General features: G+C 51.1%; 2 protein-coding genes and 1 long non-coding RNA gene across 3 annotated transcripts in view; 2 read left to right on the top strand and 1 right to left on the bottom strand.

Moving 5' to 3' along the window:
- LOC147151259 (uncharacterized) overlaps positions 1–14,288 on the bottom strand; it is a 22,575-nt gene extending 8,287 nt beyond the window's left edge. Inside the window, exons 1-2 of the long non-coding RNA XR_015082620.1 lie at positions 13,854–14,288; positions 13,660–13,745 (exon numbers count right to left, since the gene is read on the bottom strand). This is a non-coding gene — a long non-coding RNA (uncharacterized LOC147151259). The remainder of the gene's footprint in view (positions 1–13,659; positions 13,746–13,853) is intronic.
- On the top strand, positions 4,250–10,286 carry LOC147151260 (uncharacterized). Its single transcript, XM_086017080.1, has 12 exons — positions 4,250–4,361; positions 4,444–4,559; positions 5,206–5,267; positions 5,348–5,399; positions 5,486–5,529; positions 5,785–5,906; positions 6,447–6,503; positions 6,578–6,764; positions 6,860–7,021; positions 8,066–8,163; positions 9,304–9,485; positions 9,561–10,286. The coding sequence occupies exons 3-12, from the start codon at positions 5,206–5,208 to the stop codon at positions 9,603–9,605; spliced, it is 1,011 nt and encodes a 336-aa protein (XP_085873206.1). The 5' UTR covers positions 4,250–4,361; positions 4,444–4,559; the 3' UTR covers positions 9,606–10,286.
- htra3b (HtrA serine peptidase 3b) lies at positions 13,703–20,409 on the top strand. Its single transcript, XM_086017040.1, has 10 exons — positions 13,703–14,294; positions 16,415–16,532; positions 16,612–16,744; positions 16,827–16,916; positions 17,792–17,986; positions 18,058–18,090; positions 18,156–18,373; positions 18,453–18,551; positions 18,822–18,996; positions 20,078–20,409. The coding sequence occupies exons 1-10, from the start codon at positions 13,880–13,882 to the stop codon at positions 20,111–20,113; spliced, it is 1,512 nt and encodes a 503-aa protein (XP_085873166.1). The 5' UTR covers positions 13,703–13,879; the 3' UTR covers positions 20,114–20,409.

Here is a 20,409-nt window from a genome sequence, read left to right as displayed (position 1 = left end):
TCATCCTATAGAAACCTCCAATGTAATGGAAAATACCAACTCAGACTTTCCAGTAATGGCAGAGAGGGGCAAGATCAAGATCCCAACCAACCTCGACCCGGTGCAGACCACCCCCGACCCGGTGCAGACCACACCAGACCCGGTGCAGACCACCCCAGACCCGGTGCAGACCACCCCCGACCCGGTGCAGACCACCCCCGACCCGGTGCAGACCACCCCAGACCCGGTGCAGACCACGCCCGACCCGGTGCAGACCACGCCCGACCCGGTGCAGACCACCCCCGACCCGGTGGAGACCACCCCCGACCCGGTGGAGACCACCCCCGACCCGGTGCAGACCACACCAGACCCTGTGCAGACCACCCCCGACCCGGTGCAGACCACCCCCGACCCGGTGCAGACCACCCCCGACCCGGTGCAGACCACGCCAGACCCGGAGCAGACCACGCCAGACCCTGTGCAGACCACCCCCGACCCGGTGCAGACCACCCCCGACCCGGTGCAGACCACCCCCGACCCGGTGCAGACCACCCCCGACCCGGTGCAGACTACGCCAGACCCGGTGCAAACCACCCCCGACCCGGTGCAGACCACCCCCGACCCGGTGCAGACCACCCCCGACCCGGAGCAGACCACACCAGACCCGGTGCAGACCACCCCCGACCCGGTGCAGACCACGCCAGACCCTGTGCAGACCACCCCCGACCCTGTGCAGACCACCCCCGACCCGGTGCAGACCACCCCCGACCCGGTGCAGACCACCCCAGACCCGGTGCAGACCACCCCCGACCCGGTGCAGACTACGCCAGACCCGGTGCAAACCACCCCCGACCCGGTGCAGACCACCCCCGACCCGGAGCAGACCACACCAGACCCTGTGCAGACCACCCCCGACCCGGTGCAGACTACGCCAGACCCGGTGCAGACCACCCCGGACCCGGTGCAGACCACCCCGGACCCGGAGCAGACCACCCCGGACCCGGTGCAGACCACACCAGACCCGGTGCAGACCACCCCCGACCCGGTGCAAACCACCCCCGACCCGGAGCAGACCACACCAGACCCGGAGCAGACCACACCAGACCCTGTGCAGACCACCCCCGACCCGGTGCAGACCACGCCAGACCCTGTGCAGACCACCCCCGACCCGGTGCAGACCACGCCAGACCCTGTGCAGACCACCCCCGACCCGGTGCAGACCACCCCCGACCCGGTGCAGACCACCCCCGACCCGGTGCAGACCACACCAGACCCGGTGCAGACCACCCCCGACCCGGTGCAGACCACGCCAGACCCGGTGCAGACCACCCCCGACCCGGTGCAGACCACCCCCGACCCGGTGCAGACCACGCCAGACCCGGTGCAAACCACCCCCGACCCGGTGAAGACCACGCCAGACCCGGTGAAGACCACCCCCGACCCGGTGCAAACCACCCCCGACCCGGTGCAGACCACCCCCGACCCGGAGCAGACCACGCCAGACCCTGTGCAGACCACGCCAGACCCTGTGCAGACCACCCCCGACCCGGTGCAGACCACGCCAGACCCGGTGCAGACCACCCCCGACCCGGTGCAGACCACCCCCGACCCGGTGCAGACCACCCCCGACCCGGTGCAGACCACGCCAGACCCGGTTCAGACAACCCCCGACCCGGTGCAGACCACGCCCGACCCGGTGCAGACCACCCCCGACCCGGTGCAGACCACCCCAGACCCGGTGGAGACCACACCAGACCCTGTGCAGACCACCCCCGACCCGGTGCAGACCACGCCAGACCCTGTGCAGACCACCCCCGACCCGGTGCAGACCACGCCAGACCCGGTTCAGACAACCCCCGACCCGGTGCAGACCACGCCAGACCCGGTTCAGACAACCCCCGACCCGGTGCAGACCACGCCCGACCCGGTGCAGACCACCCCCGACCCGGTGCAGACCACGCCAGACCCGGTTCAGACAACCCCCGACCCGGTGCAGACCACGCCCGACCCGGTGCAGACCACCCCCGACCCGGTGCAGACCACCCCAGACCCGATGGAGACCACACCAGACCCTGTGCAGACCACCCCCGACCCGGTGCAGACCACGCCCGACCCTGTGCAGACCACCCCCGACCCGGTGCAGACCACACCAGACCCGGTGCAGACCACCCCCGACCCGGTGCAGACCACGCCAGACCCGGTGCAGACCACCCCCGACCCGGTGCAGACCACCCCCGACCCGGTGCAGACCACCCCCGACCCGGTGCAGACCACCCCCGACCCGGTTCAGACCACCCCCGACCCGGTTCAGACCACCCCCGACCCGGTGCAGACCACCCCCGACCCGGTGCAGACCACCCCCGACCCGGTTCAGACCACCCCCGACCCGGTTCAGACCACCCCCGACCCGGTGCAGACCACCCCCGACCCGGTGCAGACCACGCCAGACCCGGTTCAGACCACCCCCGACCCGGTGCAGACCACCCCCGACCCGGTGCAAACCACGCCAGACCCGGTTCAGACCACCCCCGACCCGGTTCAGACCACCCCCGACCCGGTGCAGACCACGCCAGACCCGGTGCAGACCACCCCCGACCCGGTGCAGACCACCCCCGACCCGGTGCAGACTACGCCAGACCCGGTGCAAACCACCCCGGACCCGGTGCAGACCACCCCGGACCCGGAGCAGACCACCCCGGACCCGGTGCAGACCACACCAGACCCGGTGCAGACCACCCCCGACCCGGTGCAAACCACCCCCGACCCGGTGCAGACCACCCCCGACCCGGTGCAGACCACGCCAGACCCGGTTCAGACCACCCCCGACCCGGTTCAGACCACCCCAGACCCGGTGCAGACCACGCCAGACCCGGTTCAGACCACCCCCGACCCGGTTCAGACCACCCCCGACCCGGTGCAGACCACGCCAGACCCGGTGCAGACCACGCCAGACCCGGTGCAGACAACCCCCGACCCGGTGCAGACCACCCCCGACCCGGAGCAGACCACCCCCGACCCGGTGCAGACCACCCCCGACCCGGTGCAGACCACGCCCGACCCGGTGCAGACCACCCCCGACCCGGTGCAAACCACGCCAGACCCGGTTCAGACCACCCCCGACCCGGTGCAGACCACGCCCGACCCTGTGCAGACCACCCCCGACCCGGTGCAGACCACCCCCGACCCGGTGCAGACCACCCCCGACCCGGTGCAGACTACGCCAGACCCGGTGCAAACCACCCCCGACCCGGTGCAGACCACCCCCGACCCGGAGCAGACCACACCAGACCCTGTGCAGACCACCCCCGACCCGGTGCAGACCACCCCCGACCCGGTGCAGACTACGCCAGACCCGGTGCAGACCACCCCGGACCCGGTGCAGACCACCCCGGACCCGGAGCAGACCACCCCAGACCCGGTGCAGACCACACCAGACCCGGTGCAGACCACCCCCGACCCGGTGCAAACCACCCCCGACCCGGTGCAGACCACCCCCGACCCGGTGCAGACCACCCCCGACCCGGTGCAGACCACGCCAGACCCGGTTCAGACCACCCCCGACCCGGTTCAGACCACCCCAGACCCGGTGCAGACCACGCCAGACCCGGTGCAGACCACCCCCGACCCGGTGCAGACCACCCCAGACCCGGTGCAGACCACCCCCGACCCGGTGCAGACCACCCCCGACCCGGTGCAAACCACGCCAGACCCGGTTCAGACCACCCCCGACCCGGTTCAGACCACCCCCGACCCGGTGCAGACCACGCCAGACCCGGTGCAGACCACCCCCGACCCGGTGCAGACCACCCCCGACCCGGTGCAGACTACGCCAGACCCGGTGCAGACCACCCCGGACCCGGTGCAGACCACCCCGGACCCGGAGCAGACCACCCCAGACCCGGTGCAGACCACACCAGACCCGGTGCAGACCACCCCCGACCCGGTGCAAACCACCCCTGACCCGGTGCAGACCACCCCCGACCCGGTGCAGACCACGCCAGACCCGGTTCAGACCACCCCCGACCCGGTTCAGACCACCCCAGACCCGGTGCAGACCACGCCAGACCCGGTGCAGACCACCCCCGACCCGGTGCAGACCACCCCAGACCCGGTGCAGACCACCCCCGACCCGGTTCAGACCACCCCCGACCCGGTTCAGACCACCCCCGACCCGGTGCAGACCACGCCAGACCCGGTGCAGACCACCCCCGACCCGGTGCAGACCACCCCCGACCTTGCCACCACATCAGCTCCAGGGCCAACAACGACAATAAAGGTCCTTCATTGCCAAAATGGAGGAACCTTCACTGGAGGCATCTGCCACTGTACCAGCGGGTTCCATGGAGAGGTTTGCCAGTTCCTGAAGGAAAGCGTGGAGTTCGGTATGTGCTATCCCGTCAAACAACATGTGGCCTTCTGCCACTATGCTTTGCCTCGCCTGATTGTGTCGCCCGTGTGCTGTAGATGACATCGAGCGGTTGGTGAAAATTGAAGTGGTGATCAACGAGGAATACAACCCTAACTACGACAATCCCGACTCAAAGGAATACGAAGACTTTGTTAAGAATTTTACCAATAAGGTGAACATATTGCATCCTGCTTTATCTTGACAAGCTCATGAGATGATCATGAGATGAGATGTGCTTTGTCCGTAGTCGAAAGACTCCTACTCAAATCTACTGGTTGAGTTTGTGCTGTTCGTCAACAGTCTTGAGTTTAGTTCGGTCTAGTTCATTCGCTTTTCTGGTATCATGTCGAGAAAACATTCAACTCAAGAGTACAAATGCAGATTCCAGCTTTGAAGGTAAATCCCATCTTCAGTCCCCGTGGCAGGAAATCTATTTCCTATTTTCAAAAGTTAATTGAAAAGCGAGGAGCAGCAAACCGTATGTGCATCATTCACACCTATACAGTAACTAAGTGCCTTACCCCGTTAGAATATGCAAATTTCCCACATGAATTACGTTGCGCAAGTCTATATTTTTAACACCAGGGTAATTACTCTTGTCATGTAAATATACGCACAAAACTGCGTTACTCGTGTATATACTCACATACATACTCATTCTAAGAGTCGAACAAAGTGCATCTGTCACACAGTGTACGCCAATACAGTCACAGGAACGATGCAATCATACTCACACCTAGTGCATCGAAAGTCAAGACAGTGTTTCTATGGAGATGGTTGTATAATTTGTGATGGTGATTACATTGTTACTCTTTCAGATGGATGACGTCTACAGAGGAAAAGTGCAAAACTTTGACAGAGTGGTGGTAACCAGTGTTAGGTAACGCCAGTCCAAGCAAACGTTTTCTAGTCCAGCCGCAGTCAGGCCGGTGGCTAAATGCTCGTGTTTGTTTCTCTCAGCCAAGCCGCCTCGCCAGTTTTGGTGAGACGTTCGGCCTCTGGAGTGGAGCAGGTAGAGCCGACCAACCAACTTTCAACTTTGATATCACATCGGCCTTGGTTGATAAGAACAATAATACTGCATTATCTTTATTGCAGCGAAGATTATCTGTTGACGCCAGAGTCACACGAAGAACACAAGGGTAATTAGACAATGGAAAAAAAACACACACACACACACACACGGATGGTGAACAATACGTGTGGATTACAACAGATGACTCCAACAACAAGACTAGCAATGCTAAACGTTGGCGTTATCAGTAACAAGATTTCTTGGCATTATCATTCCACGTTATTTTCTCCCTGTATTTTGCCCGCAAAGCGAGCCTCCCTCAAACTCAGTGCCGTCACCCGACCGCCTTGAAATGTTTCCTGCTCTGCATTTTGCGTTCCAGCGTCAGCGTCGGCCACGATGTGGTTTTGTTGATCCCAAACAGCGGCAAAGCTGACGACATATATAAGGAGGAATTGGAAGCTGTCAATGAGACTTTGACAACGCTTAGTAACTGCAACACAGGTGGGCTGCAACACACTGAATGATCTACGGTCAGTTTTGTCATGGGGAGGCTCCATGTCGACCAATCCGAAAAGAGGGATTCTGAGCGACTCAGGTCATGGAGACCACTGGTCTTGTGTTGCTTGTTGGGGATGATTCGCCTTTAATTCAAAAAGCTTCTTCAATACACCTGGAAATTACAACAACCACCCTGACGGGACCTAGCCCCAGGGGACACACCCACCGCAGACATCAAAATGGGAACTGCGCACCAATTTAGACCGACACGTGAAGATGCCTTTCGGATTAAAGGTGGAAAAAAAGGAATCCTAAACCAACAAGAGTCCGGTTGCCTCCATTCCTAACGTTTGCGGTTTATTGACAAGACCGACGAAATCTTATTTGTCCTGCCTGTCCAATTCAAATGAATTTGAAAATGATCCTTGCCTGTCGAGCGCTGAGTGTCTTCACTTAAGTTCCGTGGTGAATTTATGCTGGCAAAATGAAGCAGACATATTGGACAAATGACATACCGAATAATAAAAACACTTCACTTTTCAGATTGTCCCTACAATGTGACGGCACCGACCGTGGTTCCGACTAATGTGAATTTGGACAGTAAGTATATTTCAGTCAATGGCGAGTGCGAAGCGTGGCAATGATCGGCATCTTTGCTCGTCTTCTCCCTCCAGCCCTTTGCGGGTCGTACGTAAAGGACCCGGACCTTGCCCAGCACTATAAGGCCGTGCCTTACAACAAGGAGGACAACAAAACCCTGGTGTGCGTCACTCGATGCGACACGCTATATGACCGCGGCAAGGTCACGTGCTACAACAAAGGAGTGTGCAGAGTTTTCAGGGATGTCGGCGCTATTTGCGAGTCAGTCCCGGATGAGCCTTTCATTTTGTCTTCACCGTAGATGCTCGCGCGTGACTACCGCTACAGTCTCAGTTGGTCTTTGCGCACGTTTTCAGGTGTAAGGATCTGAACGCCACGTGGTACTTAGGCAAAGACTGCGGGCTGCCCATCCAGCGTATGGCCTTCTACGTGGGTTTGGTGGTCACTTTGGCTTGTCTCCTGGCCACCGTGGCAGGCTTGACCGCGTACGTGTTCGTCAACAAGAAAGCGCAAATGAGGTAAAGTAGCCCAACAGCAACTACAATGGTATTATTGTGTGAAGCATTCACGAGTTATTCCGAACCCAATCTTTTAAAATGACTTTTTGTCCTTCGAAAAACCTCTCTCAACTGATTTCACACCATTCCAGTCGCCAAAAATATATTATATTATATATCATAGGACATTTTAGATTTTTCTTTTTTTTTTTTTTAACCTCATCCCCCACCCCTAATTCAATTTTTTATTCCATATTTTCTAAGATAATAATCACAATTTAATTCAAAATGTCTGCCAAATAATAAATTATTCCGTTTACATTTCTCAACTGATTGGCACCGCTCCAACTTCAAAACCTTCATCTCATTCAGGACAGTTGTACTTTGCCTTCTCAGGTAAATATTTTACTGTGTTAGCATGTATGCTAGGGGTGTGCATCGACATGATTTTCGATACGTGAGGTGCGAAATGATTCAAAGACGATTCGATTTGAAGGTGGAACGATTCGATTCGGTTGACGATTTATTTCGATATGGTGCATTTCAGTTCGAGCTGGCATGATGCGATGTCTTTTTTTTTGGTCATTTCACATATATTTGAATGTACTTGTCAGTACTGTAAATGTGCAATTTCCTTCTAAGATATACGCCTCAATATGTATCTCGATTTGGAAGTGGAACGATCCAATTTGGTTTGATTCGACGCACTCTCATCTTTCAAATCAAAAAATGATTTGCCGGTTCAAACCATTTTTTGGCACAGCCCTAATATTTACTGTTAGCTTTTGAGAAATACTCATTAGAAATAGCAGAAAGATGTAAAATCATCCATGGCACTGATTATAGCGATGGTCATGCTAGGACCATGATTCAGAATTTTTTGTTTTTATTCCCCCCCAATTTTTCAGCATTTCACATCAGCATCAGTGTTCAAACGCAGTTTCTACATGAATTACACTCTGTACTTTCCACACACGCTACTTTTGGGCTTCCATCTTTGCACATTTGTCTCTTTTCATTGAGTTTCATGTCAGATTTGACAAAAATTGTGCTAATCATCTCCAGGAAAAAAGACATGAAAAAGAAGCTGGTGAACAATTGGCTGAACGACGAATTTCAGTGGTCCCGAGCCGAGAAACTCTCGACAGGCACGTTAAATGCTGGTAAGCAAGTCACTTTATGTTACTGCGAGCAACGACGCATCGTGATTGGACTGCAACATGAGCAAACCATTAAATACAATTTCAGCAATAACAACAAAAGCATCTCTGCTTTTACCATAGCAAATCTTTCAAAATCACTGTTTGAAATTGCTGACACAGCCAGGAGGGTTTTTGTGGTGTCCTCAGATGGCTTTTGTCACTCCCAGTTTAAGTTCACAGTACAAAACAAAAGAGAATTAAATAATATATATATTACCCTAACGTTTGAAAGAAAATTGAAAAAAAAATGCAAGTTCCTGGGATTGAATGGCTGGACTGTGAAAAGACAAATAAATTCGTCAATGGCAGTGAATGAGTTAAGTGACTTCTGCTAGCTTAATGCTAACATATAATGCAAAAACATAAAATACGGAAATGATGGCCATAGATGTCAAGGTAAGTGTAAACCTTCAAACAACAGCTACTTTCCCCCACACATACGAACGCAGCGTACAACAATACTCACAAGCAGGGGCGGAGCCAGAAGGGCTAAAGGGTGGGCCTGGAAAAATCAGGCTGGGCCTGAATATTTCTCTCACTGAGCACAACTCCCCTGTCTCGACACATCATATATTTATATTACAATATATATAAAATGACATATATATTAAAATGACAAAGTGAATAATATGAAGTTCAGAGTGAATAATATGAAGTTCAGATTTTCCTTGGACAGCCACAATTATGCCATTCCTAATATTCAATAAAATAAAAAAAACACAATGAAACCCAAATTCAAAAATAATTTACTACAAATTTAGAATGATATATTTTTTTATGAATCTCACTGGGCGGGCAGTCTTGTCAATCTGGGTGGCCCCGCCCCTGCTCACAAGAATATTTCCTCACTGCGACGTAGTAGCAACAGCAATTAGTTGGGGACCTTCTCTGCTATGCCTTCTTGCTCTTATTTACGCTGCGTCTATCAGTAGAGTTCAGTGTCGTGTGGAAAGTTGCGTCGCAAAGTGGTTCAACACTCAACGCCCCCTCCCCCCCACCCCCCCCCCCAAAAAAAAACATGACTCCAAAATCTGCAAAGGATCAAATTTCAAATAGCGCAAGAATACTGTAGCATACAGCCAACGAGCTCGCACGTTTCAGGACACCTGAACCCGTCGTTCGCCTACGACGCGCCGCCGCGCACGCCGGCGACGCGCCAACACACCGATTCCAGACAGTCGGCCCGGTCCAGCCCGGCCATGAGCATGTACAGGCTGGACGCAGCGGCCCGTGGAAACGACGACTCGCTTCGCCACAGCGGATTCCCTCCTCCCGATCAAGCGGTAAGTCAGACTAAACGTCCGTCCGGTTCCGCGACTGCTTGTGAGACGTTCGTGTGTTCTGTGCTCGCCACGCAGATGAGGATCCACAGGCCTCAGATCAGGTCATCGTGGGACGCCTGACCGCCACCGCCGCCCTTTCAAGAACAAGCACCTTAACGACCCATGGGCAGCAACACTTTTCTTCTCAGGAAGCTAATTTATTCAATCTCTTGTCTTACTATGTCTTTGCTGGGGAAATGAGAAATTTTGTCTGTAAAACCAATTATTTGCCATTCACGTAGTAGGAAACTATGCGATCGTTGCTTTGTACCCCGTTTGCTGATTTACTTCATTTGGTCGGGACCGCGTGCGAATGACAGTCAGCAGGAAAAATTGACTTTGCACCCTAACCCTCTGATCACACTGACCACGAATAGTCACACATTTCGTGTCTTAAACAAATCATGTTGTTTTGTTTCCGTGCAGAATTCTTTTGCAAATGTAAAGCTGTGAGTTTGTTCCATTCCGCTGTCGCTCTGAATGAAAAAGTTGGTTGTCGTCAGCTTGTTTTTCTTCTGGGTACTGCCAACCTGTTCTCTGCTCACCACTTCGCAAGTTCCTACAGTGGCCAACTAGCACGCTCGCGCTAACGAGTGCAAAAGTACGGTTGCCTCTTTTGAGTACGCATGCAAGAGCTGCACTTTCGCACGGCAACGCGGCACAGGAAGACGGTGGAGGCAAGATGAAACAATGACATTACGCCATCGTCATCATTACACATCATTTCTGTCATCTGTTCACAACGGTTATTTTGTTTTAATAAACGAACCGTTTGTATATGCATCAGTTGATGTTGGGTGGCCAGGACAAGAAAGGCCGTCTCTGCTGCACTAAATACGATCACAATCACTGACGAGTGGAGGTCAACCCCCAAAATCTCTTTATGTTCTATGCGCCTCCACTAGTCTAAACACAGCATTCTGATTAATATTGAGTTTGTAGAATATGAGTTAAGCAGCAATTTCCAGCAGTTTATAGCCATCTTAGTAGGCGGCCATTTTGTGATATCATTTTCTGTCAACAACAAGTGACAAAACGTCCGCCCCACTGAGATGGAAAAAAACGAGTGGATTTTACTACTTAACTCACATTTCCGCAAACATAATATCAATCGGAATGTCGTGTTTAGACTAGCGGGGCTACATAGAAAAACATACTATTGTAAAGAATTCTTTTGGTTTGACTTCCACTAAACAAAATTCAAATAATTCTGCCAAAATTGTATTCATGAATTCCATTCCCTGGGCTGCACTGCTGCCAGTAGCTGTATGTGGATATGTGGATGTTTTTTTTTGTTGTTGTTTCTTTTGGTCCAATCAGATGGCTGAAGCCATGTCAACCGACAATGCCCCCGCAGGACCCTCACAAGCAGCCGTGTCGGCCCATGGAATGACAACTAGATCAACAAAGGGCCTGTTTCCTTACCCCATCACAATTCAAATTCGCTGGCCCACAAATATCAAATAACCATATGCACACGTTAGTAATACATTCAGTAATCAGCATTTCTGGTGAGTATGCTGTATTTATATTTTTATATATATATATATATATATATATATATATATATATATATGTCTTTAGGTAAATATTGTCAAGTGCTCTGGATGATTACATTGCCTATTAAGAGGCGGATTAAGAGTTAAATATGGCCTCGCTGAAGGTCAACGCACCACATGGACCGCCCATCATTGCACTCCGGTGACAGTTATTGCTGTTGGCATCGAGCGAAAGGCAAGTTAACTGACGCCAGGATGTTTATTAATGAGTCATCATCCGTGACGTGAATTGAAAGCATGTGCTGGCACACGCCATACATACGCAGCTCACGCTCTGATACTCTTATTGTTTTATTATTATTATGACAACACAAACGACACTTGGGCAAAAGTGAGGTCATTTTCAGCGGCGTTAGGCTATTCCTGCTGCCAAGGATAATACTGCAAAGGTTCACAACTGAGAGCTAGCGAAAAAATGATCATTAAAGAAATGTTTGCAATAGCACACGGGGGTATTTTATTGTACAAATGGGCTCTTTGAGGACATTTTTACGGTTTGCTCCATGCATGTACACGAGCGCTTTCATGCACTCTCAACTACAGCATGGATCTAGATCAGGGATGACAAACTCATTTATGTCGCGGGCCACATTGTAGTTCTGATTTCAGTCGGAGGGCCGTTACAACTGTTAACCCGTGTAAATGTATGATCGCCTTATACACAGCTAATTGATGGATAGCTAGTTTTGAAATCAGAAGCCGGTAAATAGTTTGTTCAACCATTTTTTTTAAGGTATTCTAATTTAAAGCGGAAGTCAACCCGTACATATTTTTTTCAAGAATGTGTTCCCAGCAGGCCCACTAGTTGAAACACGGCATTCTGGTTAATTTTGCGTTTTGTGGATTATAAATTAAGCAGCAAAATGCACTTGTTTTTAGCCATCTCTGGGGGCGGCCATTTTGTCTTCTGTCGACTGAAAACGACATCACAACTACTCACAACAACCAATCACGGCTGACCCGTCTTCTGAATCTGAGCCGCGATTGGTCGTTGAGAGCAGTTGTGATGTTATTTTCAGTCGACAGAAGACAAAATGGCCGCCCCCAGAGATGGCTACAAACGTGTGGATTAACCCATATTCCACAACGGCGAAATTTATCCGAATGCCCTGTTTCAACTAGTGGGCTTGCATAAAACATATTCTTGAAGAAAAAAAATGTTTGCGTTGACTTCCGCTTTAAGGATTGGTAAATGCTTGAAATATTGAATATGTTGTGTTAACAGTAAAGACAATTTAAAAAAAACAAAAAAACATGTCAACACATGATTTGTCTTCGCGGGCCACCTACCTTTTGTTTGAAGCCACCCACTTTTCAAGGTAGCAAAATTATTTGAACTAGGGCTGAACTATTAATGACGATCACAGCAAAATGAATTTTGAAGTGTACAAAACCATTTTGTCTGGCAATTTACAGAAAAATACATCCAACGTAATCGTGAGAAACTTCATTACGCAACAAGGCAATGATCCTAAAACAAACTGCCAACACAAGAAAATAATTCATCAGGGGGAAAAAAATGGAAGGTTTTAAACTGGCCAAGATAATCACCGGAACTTAACTCAATTGAGCATGCAATTTACCTCCCGGAGAGAAGACTGAAGGGAGAATACCCGAGAAATAAACAAGAAGTGAAAGAGGCAGCAGTAAAGGCATGGAAAAGCATTTCAAATGAAGAATGTAACACACAACTAGCAAATACTATCAAATAATAGCAGAAATTCTGATCTTTTATCCAATATTCGTCTTTTCACCTGAAACCCAAATCCCTTCGGCACACAAAGTCCCAGACAATTTGGCCTCCAAAGGATCATTGATACACACAAACCCCTCCAAACCAATAAAGTGATTTGAAAACTCTAATTTCTTAATGAAATAGGCCATTTTTAACAACATATAAAAAAGGGGAAAAAAAATCTTTTGTATTTTATTCATTCCACTAAATCTATTAAATTATTAATTGGATAAATGAATGAAAAATGAAAAAAGAGATTTTAAATAAGCAATTTTACGGCTGCGCCTATTGAGTGAAATGCCTACGTCAGGGGTCGTCAATCCTGTTCCTGCTGTCCTGCCTGTTTTCCAGCTCTCGCTGCTGCAACACATCTGATTCAAATCATCAGATAATCAGCAAGGTCTGCAGAAGCTAGATAACGATCCTGATCATTTGAATCAGGTGTGTTGCAGCAGGGAGAGATGGAAAACGGGCAGGACAACGGACCTCGAGGAACAGGGTTGAAGACTCCTGGCGCTTCGCTTCATCCAGAGCCTGCATTTACTGAAAACCTTATTCACAATCCAACCTCTCACATTATCCGGAAAGTTTAAAGGACTTTTTTTTTTTTTTTCGTCCGTTTACTATCCAAAACCCCAAAGGCAAACAAAGGCAGACTCTGGCTGAAGTCATTTGAAAAGTGTTGCATGGGGAGCATTTCAAAGATCCAAATCTAAACTCCTGTTTGGATAAAGACGAAGTTGTGTGCAGACTGCGGTCATTCTGCCTGCTTTTTTCTGAAAGTCAACCACACAGGCTGGAGGACAGCACAGATGTGAAAGTGGAGAATTGAAAACACAACCTCTGTCGCTCCTCCTCCAGGGGCCGCCTCCTTCTCCGCCTTCTCCGCCTCCTCCTCCTCCCGAACTGCGGGATGGAAGTTTCCCGCTGCAAACAGAGACGGGACAAAGCCAATTCCTCAACAAATCCCGAGGCTGCTCGAGGATGAATTTGGCACGAGAAAGGACACCACCACAAGCGCCACCATCAACTCACTCTGTGCACTTTTAAGTTGAGCCAAAATGCAGATGTCGGTGTTGGTGTGGGCGCTGGCGCTGGTCGCCCCGAAGGCATCCCGGGGCGCAGAGTGTCCGGCGAGGTGCGACGTGAGCGCCTGCCCGAGCCCCGGCTGCCCCGACGGCTACGTGCCGGACCGCTGCAACTGCTGCTTGGTGTGCGCGGCGGGCGAGGGCGAGCCGTGCGGCGGCCGGGACGGCCCGGCCTGCGGGGACGGCCTGGAGTGCCGACGTCCGGACGCCGGGCTCCGCCTGCCGCTGCGGGGTCTGTGCCGCTGCAAGCTGAGCCGGGAGGTGTGCGGCAGCGACGGGAAGACGTACGCCAACGCGTGCCAGCTGAGGGCTGCCGGCAGGAGGGCGCGGCAGCGGGGGCTCCAGCCCGTCAGCCAGGCCCCGCCTGGAGCCTGTCACATCGGCGCAGGTAGGGAAGAGCGGCAGGACACATCGCGTCATCACTGTGGCGCAAAAAGTACACAGGTTTCTTCAGTGGTCCGAAAATGAGTGGGAAGCGGAAAAACCTACTTGAAAGCGTTGCATGAAATCTTGAAATAATCACCTTAATGTACTGACCCACTGGACTCGGCCTGTTCAGTTGAGCACTTTGCTATGATTGGATTGTATGCATGGCGACAGGTGACACAAAGGTTAACTGGAACTGCCATGAGGTAGAACTTGGTTGTTTGAAGGAGTTTTGCTTCTCTGCGCTTGAACTCTGCTCTGGGAGAAGTGCTAAAGCACTAAAACGGGCCGTTTTGCCGGATTTACGTCCCTGGCCGAGCTCGGTGAACAAAGATCCGTGATTTGCACTCGAGTCTCCCAGTGGCTGGGATTGGCTGTTATTCCAGGGTAGCGGTGTTTTCGTGGAGGGCTGCAACAGCTGCCTCACACATTTGTTTTGGCACATTCCTCGATGACGCGCAAGCCATTCTTCTGCTCACTGGCTCATTCAAAGGAGCAAGAAAGCAAAGAAAAACTTCAGGGAGGACTGAGAACGTTCCCCAAAAGACACCAAAACTGGGCTGAGGTCATCCCCATTTGGAAAGGGCGTTCCAGCCCCGTTCCATCTTGAATCCTGACCTGAGCATGTATCGCGTTGCCTCAGATCACTTTAGCTATATGCTATGCTACATCGGTTTAATTCACATTTTACTTTCATTGACTTTTGGAATGCGGGGGGAGGTGGGGGGGGGGGAAAGTAGAATGGGAGATTTTGAAATTAAAGACCCTGCAAAGTGAAATCAGAGGTGTTTCTAAATACATTATACAGTACATGTTTGAAGATAATAGCTCAAGATGCGGAAAGACTGTGACAACTATGCCATACTCAATTGCGTTATCCTGTTTTTCACCATTTCGGTTTCCTCATTTTTGGGCCTTGGCTAAAACGGCACCCAGCGATGCAGCGAGCGTCCCTCCCCCACTATTTAAGCACCTTCTTTCACATCAGCGTTTATCCGGCGCAATTGCGAGTTATTTCCAACGCTGCAGCATGCAGTTAGCTAGCTAGCTATGGCTACACCCCCTCAAAATGCATCTTCCGTGTTGTTGTTATCCTTTCGGCTTTTCCCCTCAGGGGTCGCCACAGCGAATCAAGTGCGCGCTCGATTCGCATCATCGATTTGGCAAATGGTTTTACGCCCTTCCTGACGCAACCCTATAAGCGGGGCACACACACAGACACCATCACTGAGCGGGAATCGATCCCACGCTGCCCGCACACAACTCGGGCGCGTTTACCACTACACTATCAGTGACTAAAATGCATCTTCCGTGTATCGTCATTTACATTTTTAAGAGGTGATCCGCCCGTTTTCCGGGTGAGAGGAGCCACGGAAGCCTGTTAGCTTGGGAGCTAGCTGGTGGCTAGCGTATCGAATATACACTGTACAGTATTTCCACAGCTCAAGCATTTTAATGTATGGATGGGAGGCATAAGAAAGATGTTGGATGAAGTAGCGTCCATTTTTCAGCCAGACGTGGTTGTACACATTCTGCGGACACACCCAGAGCGTTTGAGCGCAGTGGCAATGGCTTGATCATTACTTGGCTACTTTTTTGTATTAAATCAATCTTGGCAGGGCTGTTTACAACACGTGTCTGCGGTGCGTCAAATTTAATTTACAAGGCACATTTATTTTCCCTTTACAAGGACTTGACAAATTGTGGACGCAAATGTTGCTCATGATTTGCTTCCCAGCCCTGAACATCTACAGCAAGATTTAGCAAGAAAGACTCCTGTATTTTTAGTTCACCACGCCCTTTACATATGCAACGCACCAGCGAGACTGTATGTGTGCGTGTGTATGTGCGTACGCCAGACAAAATAGAGGGTTAGTGATTAAAGGCAAACATCAGGCCAGTCGCTCACAATTTGGGGCTGGAAGGATTTCCTGTTTCCTTAGCTGGTATCTGTGTGTGTGCGTGCGCACAATTTGCAATGACTAAACTGAGGCCAAGTGGGGATTGCGTCGATGGGCATAGCAGTTGAGTTAAAGTGCGATGAGTTCATCAAGACTGAAAGCAACCCATTTTTACACACAGGTACTCTCGTTACCGCCGGTACAGCAAGCGCTACCAGCCCTAGATACAAGTTCAATTTCATCGCCGACGTGGTGGAGAAGATTGCTCCGGCTGTGGTCCACATAGAACTGTTCCTAAGGTACACACTACCGGCTGTGTGCGCGCGCGCGCTCGTGTACCTGTGCGTGTGTGTTGACGTGTGCGCACTCCCACCCGAGGCACCCCCTCTTCGGCCGCAACATCCCTCTGTCGAGCGGCTCGGGCTTTGTCGTTTCCCAGCATGGGCTGATTGTGACCAACGCTCACGTGGTGTCCAGCAATTCGCCTCTGTCGGCTCGCCAGCACCTAAAGGTACACAAAAAAAAAAAAAAAAAGAAAAAGGCCACCGAGAAGAACGTCATCACGTCGCTGACAGCTTTGTCGTCTCTCGAAGGTCCAGATGCATAACGGCGACGTTTACGAAGCCAGCATCAGAGACATCGACAAGAAGTCAGACATTGCCACCATCAAAATTAACCCTCAGGTCAGTTTGAATTTGGATACCTGGAGTCAGGCCAGGGTTACTAATGTAAAATGGATCCAGACATTTCAGTACGTAGCTTAGGTCGGGTGTGGGAACCCTAATAATCACCTTATCATATGACAGAATCGGACCTGCATTTGGTTAGGAGCACTTTTCAAGTGGAAGTCAAAACCAACATTTTCTTGACAATATGCTCTAGCACCTCCACTAGTCTAAACACACCATTCAGATTAATATTGCATTTGTGGAATATGAGTTAACTCATTCACTGCCATTGACAAATTGACATGTCTTTACGCTGTCCAGCCATTCAATCCCAGGAACATCATTTTTTTTTTCTTTTTTTTTTCAAATATGAGGTAAAAGGGGGTCTGAAAATGTCTGGCGGTGAATGAGTTGAGCAGCAAAAATCCACCCGTTTTTAGCCATCTCATGGGGGGCGGCCACTTTGCCACATCCGTCGACTGAAAATGACATCACAGTTGCTCAGGTAGCAACCAATCACGGCTCAGCTTCAGAAAACAGGTGAGCTGTGATTGGTCGTTACCTGAGTCCTGAGAAACTGTGATGTCATTTTCAGTTGACAGCAAGTGACAAAATGGCTGCCCCGCGATGGTCAAAAATCGGTGGATAACTCATATTCCACAAACAATATCAATCGGAATTCCATGTTTAGAATAGTGGGGCTGCGTAGAATATATTATTGTAAAAAACATTTTGGGTTGACTTCCCTTGTAAGGCTATTTGAAGAGAAGTTAAGGAAAATTGGTTCAAGCTTTTTCTGGCCACTCAAAATGAGGCGGAAGGCCTTTGGGGTTAGGACTGAGAGTGGATGAAGTCAAGGGCCGGTGTGAGTTTCCCGTTTGCCATCCCAGAGCGAGCTCCCCGTCCTGCTTCTGGGTCACAGTGCCGATTTAAGGCCCGGAGAGTTTGTGGTGGCCATCGGCAGCCCCTTCGCCCTCCAGAACACGGTCACCACCGGCATCGTCAGCACGGCCCAGCGGGACGGCAAGGAACTAGGCCTCAGGGACTCGGACATGGACTACGTCCAGACGGACGCCATCATCAACGTGAGAGTCCGCCGGCGCTCGGGCGCGCCGAGGGAACGCCTCACCTTTCTTCTTTGTCTTCTCCTTCACAGTTTGGCAATTCGGGAGGGCCTCTGGTCAATTTGGTAAGACTTTCTTTGCCTTCCTTGGTTCCAAACACAAAGTGAGCTGAGCGTCTCTTTTTTTGGAGGACGGCGAGGTGATCGGCATCAACACCCTGAAGGTCGCTGCGGGAATCTCCTTCGCCATCCCTTCCGACAGGATCACTCGCTTTCTCAACGACTCCCTGGACAAGCACGGCAAAAGTGAGACGTCAAACGCTCCTCCGCACCCCCGTCCGTCTCCTTCAGATGTCAGGCCGGTCAAGAAGCGTTTCATCGGCATCAGGATGCTCACAATCACACCGGCGTACGTGCCGCCGCTCGGCACGCTTTTACTGCCACCGTCAGGAATCACTGGCTTCTCCTCAACGCGGCTTATTCTGCAGGCTCGTTGAGGAATTAAGACAGCAGAAGCCGGACTTCCCCGACGTTCCCGGCGGCGGCATCTACGTCCACGAGGTGGTTCCCCACTCCCCGGCTCAGAAGTAAGACCCCGCCGGCCATTCGGCAACATACAAAAGCTCCAAAGGGCGGCAATGAGCGGCCGCAAGATAGCCAGTTCCAAGGCGTTAACTTTTGGAAGATTGTGGTGTGGGGGTGGCGGGGGTCTTGTCAGCTTCATGAAAATGGACAGACTGAGCCGGTCAGGGTTCAGCAACGGACCGTCCGGATCCTGGAACCCCTCCAGTGTGTGTTTGCTGTCTTCACGAGAGCGATGGACAAATGAGATGAACCCTTCTTATTTGTGCTTTCAGAGGCGGCATCAGAGACGGTGACATCATCGTCAAGCTTAACGGTCGGCCTGTGGTGAGCACAGCTCAGCTGCAGAGGGCGCTGCGGGAGGAGACGGCCCTCCTGCTGGAGGTCAGGAGGGACAACGACGACCTGCTGTTCAACATCGAACCCGATGTCATCATGCAATACACCACAGTGAGCTGCAAAACGCCCGCACACATCCTACCTACTCAAACGCTACCGTCAAATAAAAGAATATCAAATAAAATGGTGGAGAGGCTTAAGTTGGTCTAACAGATTTCTGGCGGGGCAATCACACCCGCTAGCCCCGGTGTAAGCGCCATCCCTGCCCTGAACAGGCTACATCTGCATCCAGTAGTCAGGATCTGGCACATAAGGTGCTATAACAGTCAAGGCGTTCAACTCTCAAGCAGCCATTCCCTGCATTCTCTAAAAAGCTCTTTCAATAAACGGCTTCAAAATCTGCCATGTGCAGCTGGGGCCCAATGATGAAGCAGGCTGTAGCCAAAGAAATTGCTTGTTTGGCTAAGGCTAAAGAGCTCCTCCTGCAGTTGTGGAGTGTCAGCGTTTGCCAATGAGCATCATTTACACGAGAACAAACGAAAATGGAATATTTTCCAAAAGATACAGACGACAGGGTTATAATAGTTCAGGATTTTTCATTATAATGTAGTTAGCGTTTGCATTCTTTTGAGTTCATTTATTTTTTAATTGAGTTAGTTTTCAGAGCTGGTTTGTTCGTTTTAATTTTTTTTCCAAAATACTTCACTTTGGTTTCGTTTTTATTCGTTTGTTTTTTCTTTTCTTAATATGGTGTATTTCTTGTGGACAAGATTATAAAAAAAGACATCACACTCAGTATGGTGTGTAGTAAAAATTAAAAAAAATATCATCCACACATCAAATACAGGTACTGCAGAACAATCTCCAGAATTTGAAGTACAATAAATGCAGTGCAAACTGCTAAATTCAATGCAATCTAACGTTTTCAATCATGCTAGGACGCTCGTGCTTATCCATCCTTTGTTTGCCACGTTCCCAACTCATAAAGGGAATTTGTGGCTTAAAATCATTGCGAAGTATTCCACACCATGCACTACAGGCCACTTTTTTTATGTCAGTGTTAGTGTGTTATGCGTCACGGACATCATTGGTAGGGACTCACCACCATAGAAACTTTGTCAACAAAACTGTCATCGTTTTGAGTCGCCGATGCTGACAGATGACCGCGTTGCTTTCTCAATGACCTGAACAGGAGCAGCTTGGAGGGGATCAGGGAGCGTCTTCCTAGTCTGGACAGTGTTGAGGAGAAAAGCCAGCACACTCGTATTCAGCAGCAACTGCAAAAAGGAAAAGAGACGCGGAGAAGACGGACACCCCTGCAAGTGCATTTGCAGCTTTTGTTTCCGATTCCCATCATCACGTTTGAAAGTTGACCTGCTAACAAAAGGGATGGCCCCTGTAAAATGAAAAAAAGTACACGCTGCTCATTTGAAGAATCCTGCTTTAGATGTTGGGGGCCGGTGTGGCATGATGTCCTTGTTTTGAAACAGAAACTAAAGTATCAATAAATCCATTGGTCCCCAG

The sequence above is a fragment of the Filicampus tigris genome, chromosome 2 (assembly GCF_054856515.1).
Source record: "Filicampus tigris isolate MCC_2025a chromosome 2, RoL_Ftig_1.0, whole genome shotgun sequence".
Taxonomy (NCBI): Eukaryota; Metazoa; Chordata; class Actinopteri; order Syngnathiformes; family Syngnathidae; genus Filicampus; species Filicampus tigris.
This window is presented reverse-complemented; position numbering and strand designations above follow the sequence as displayed.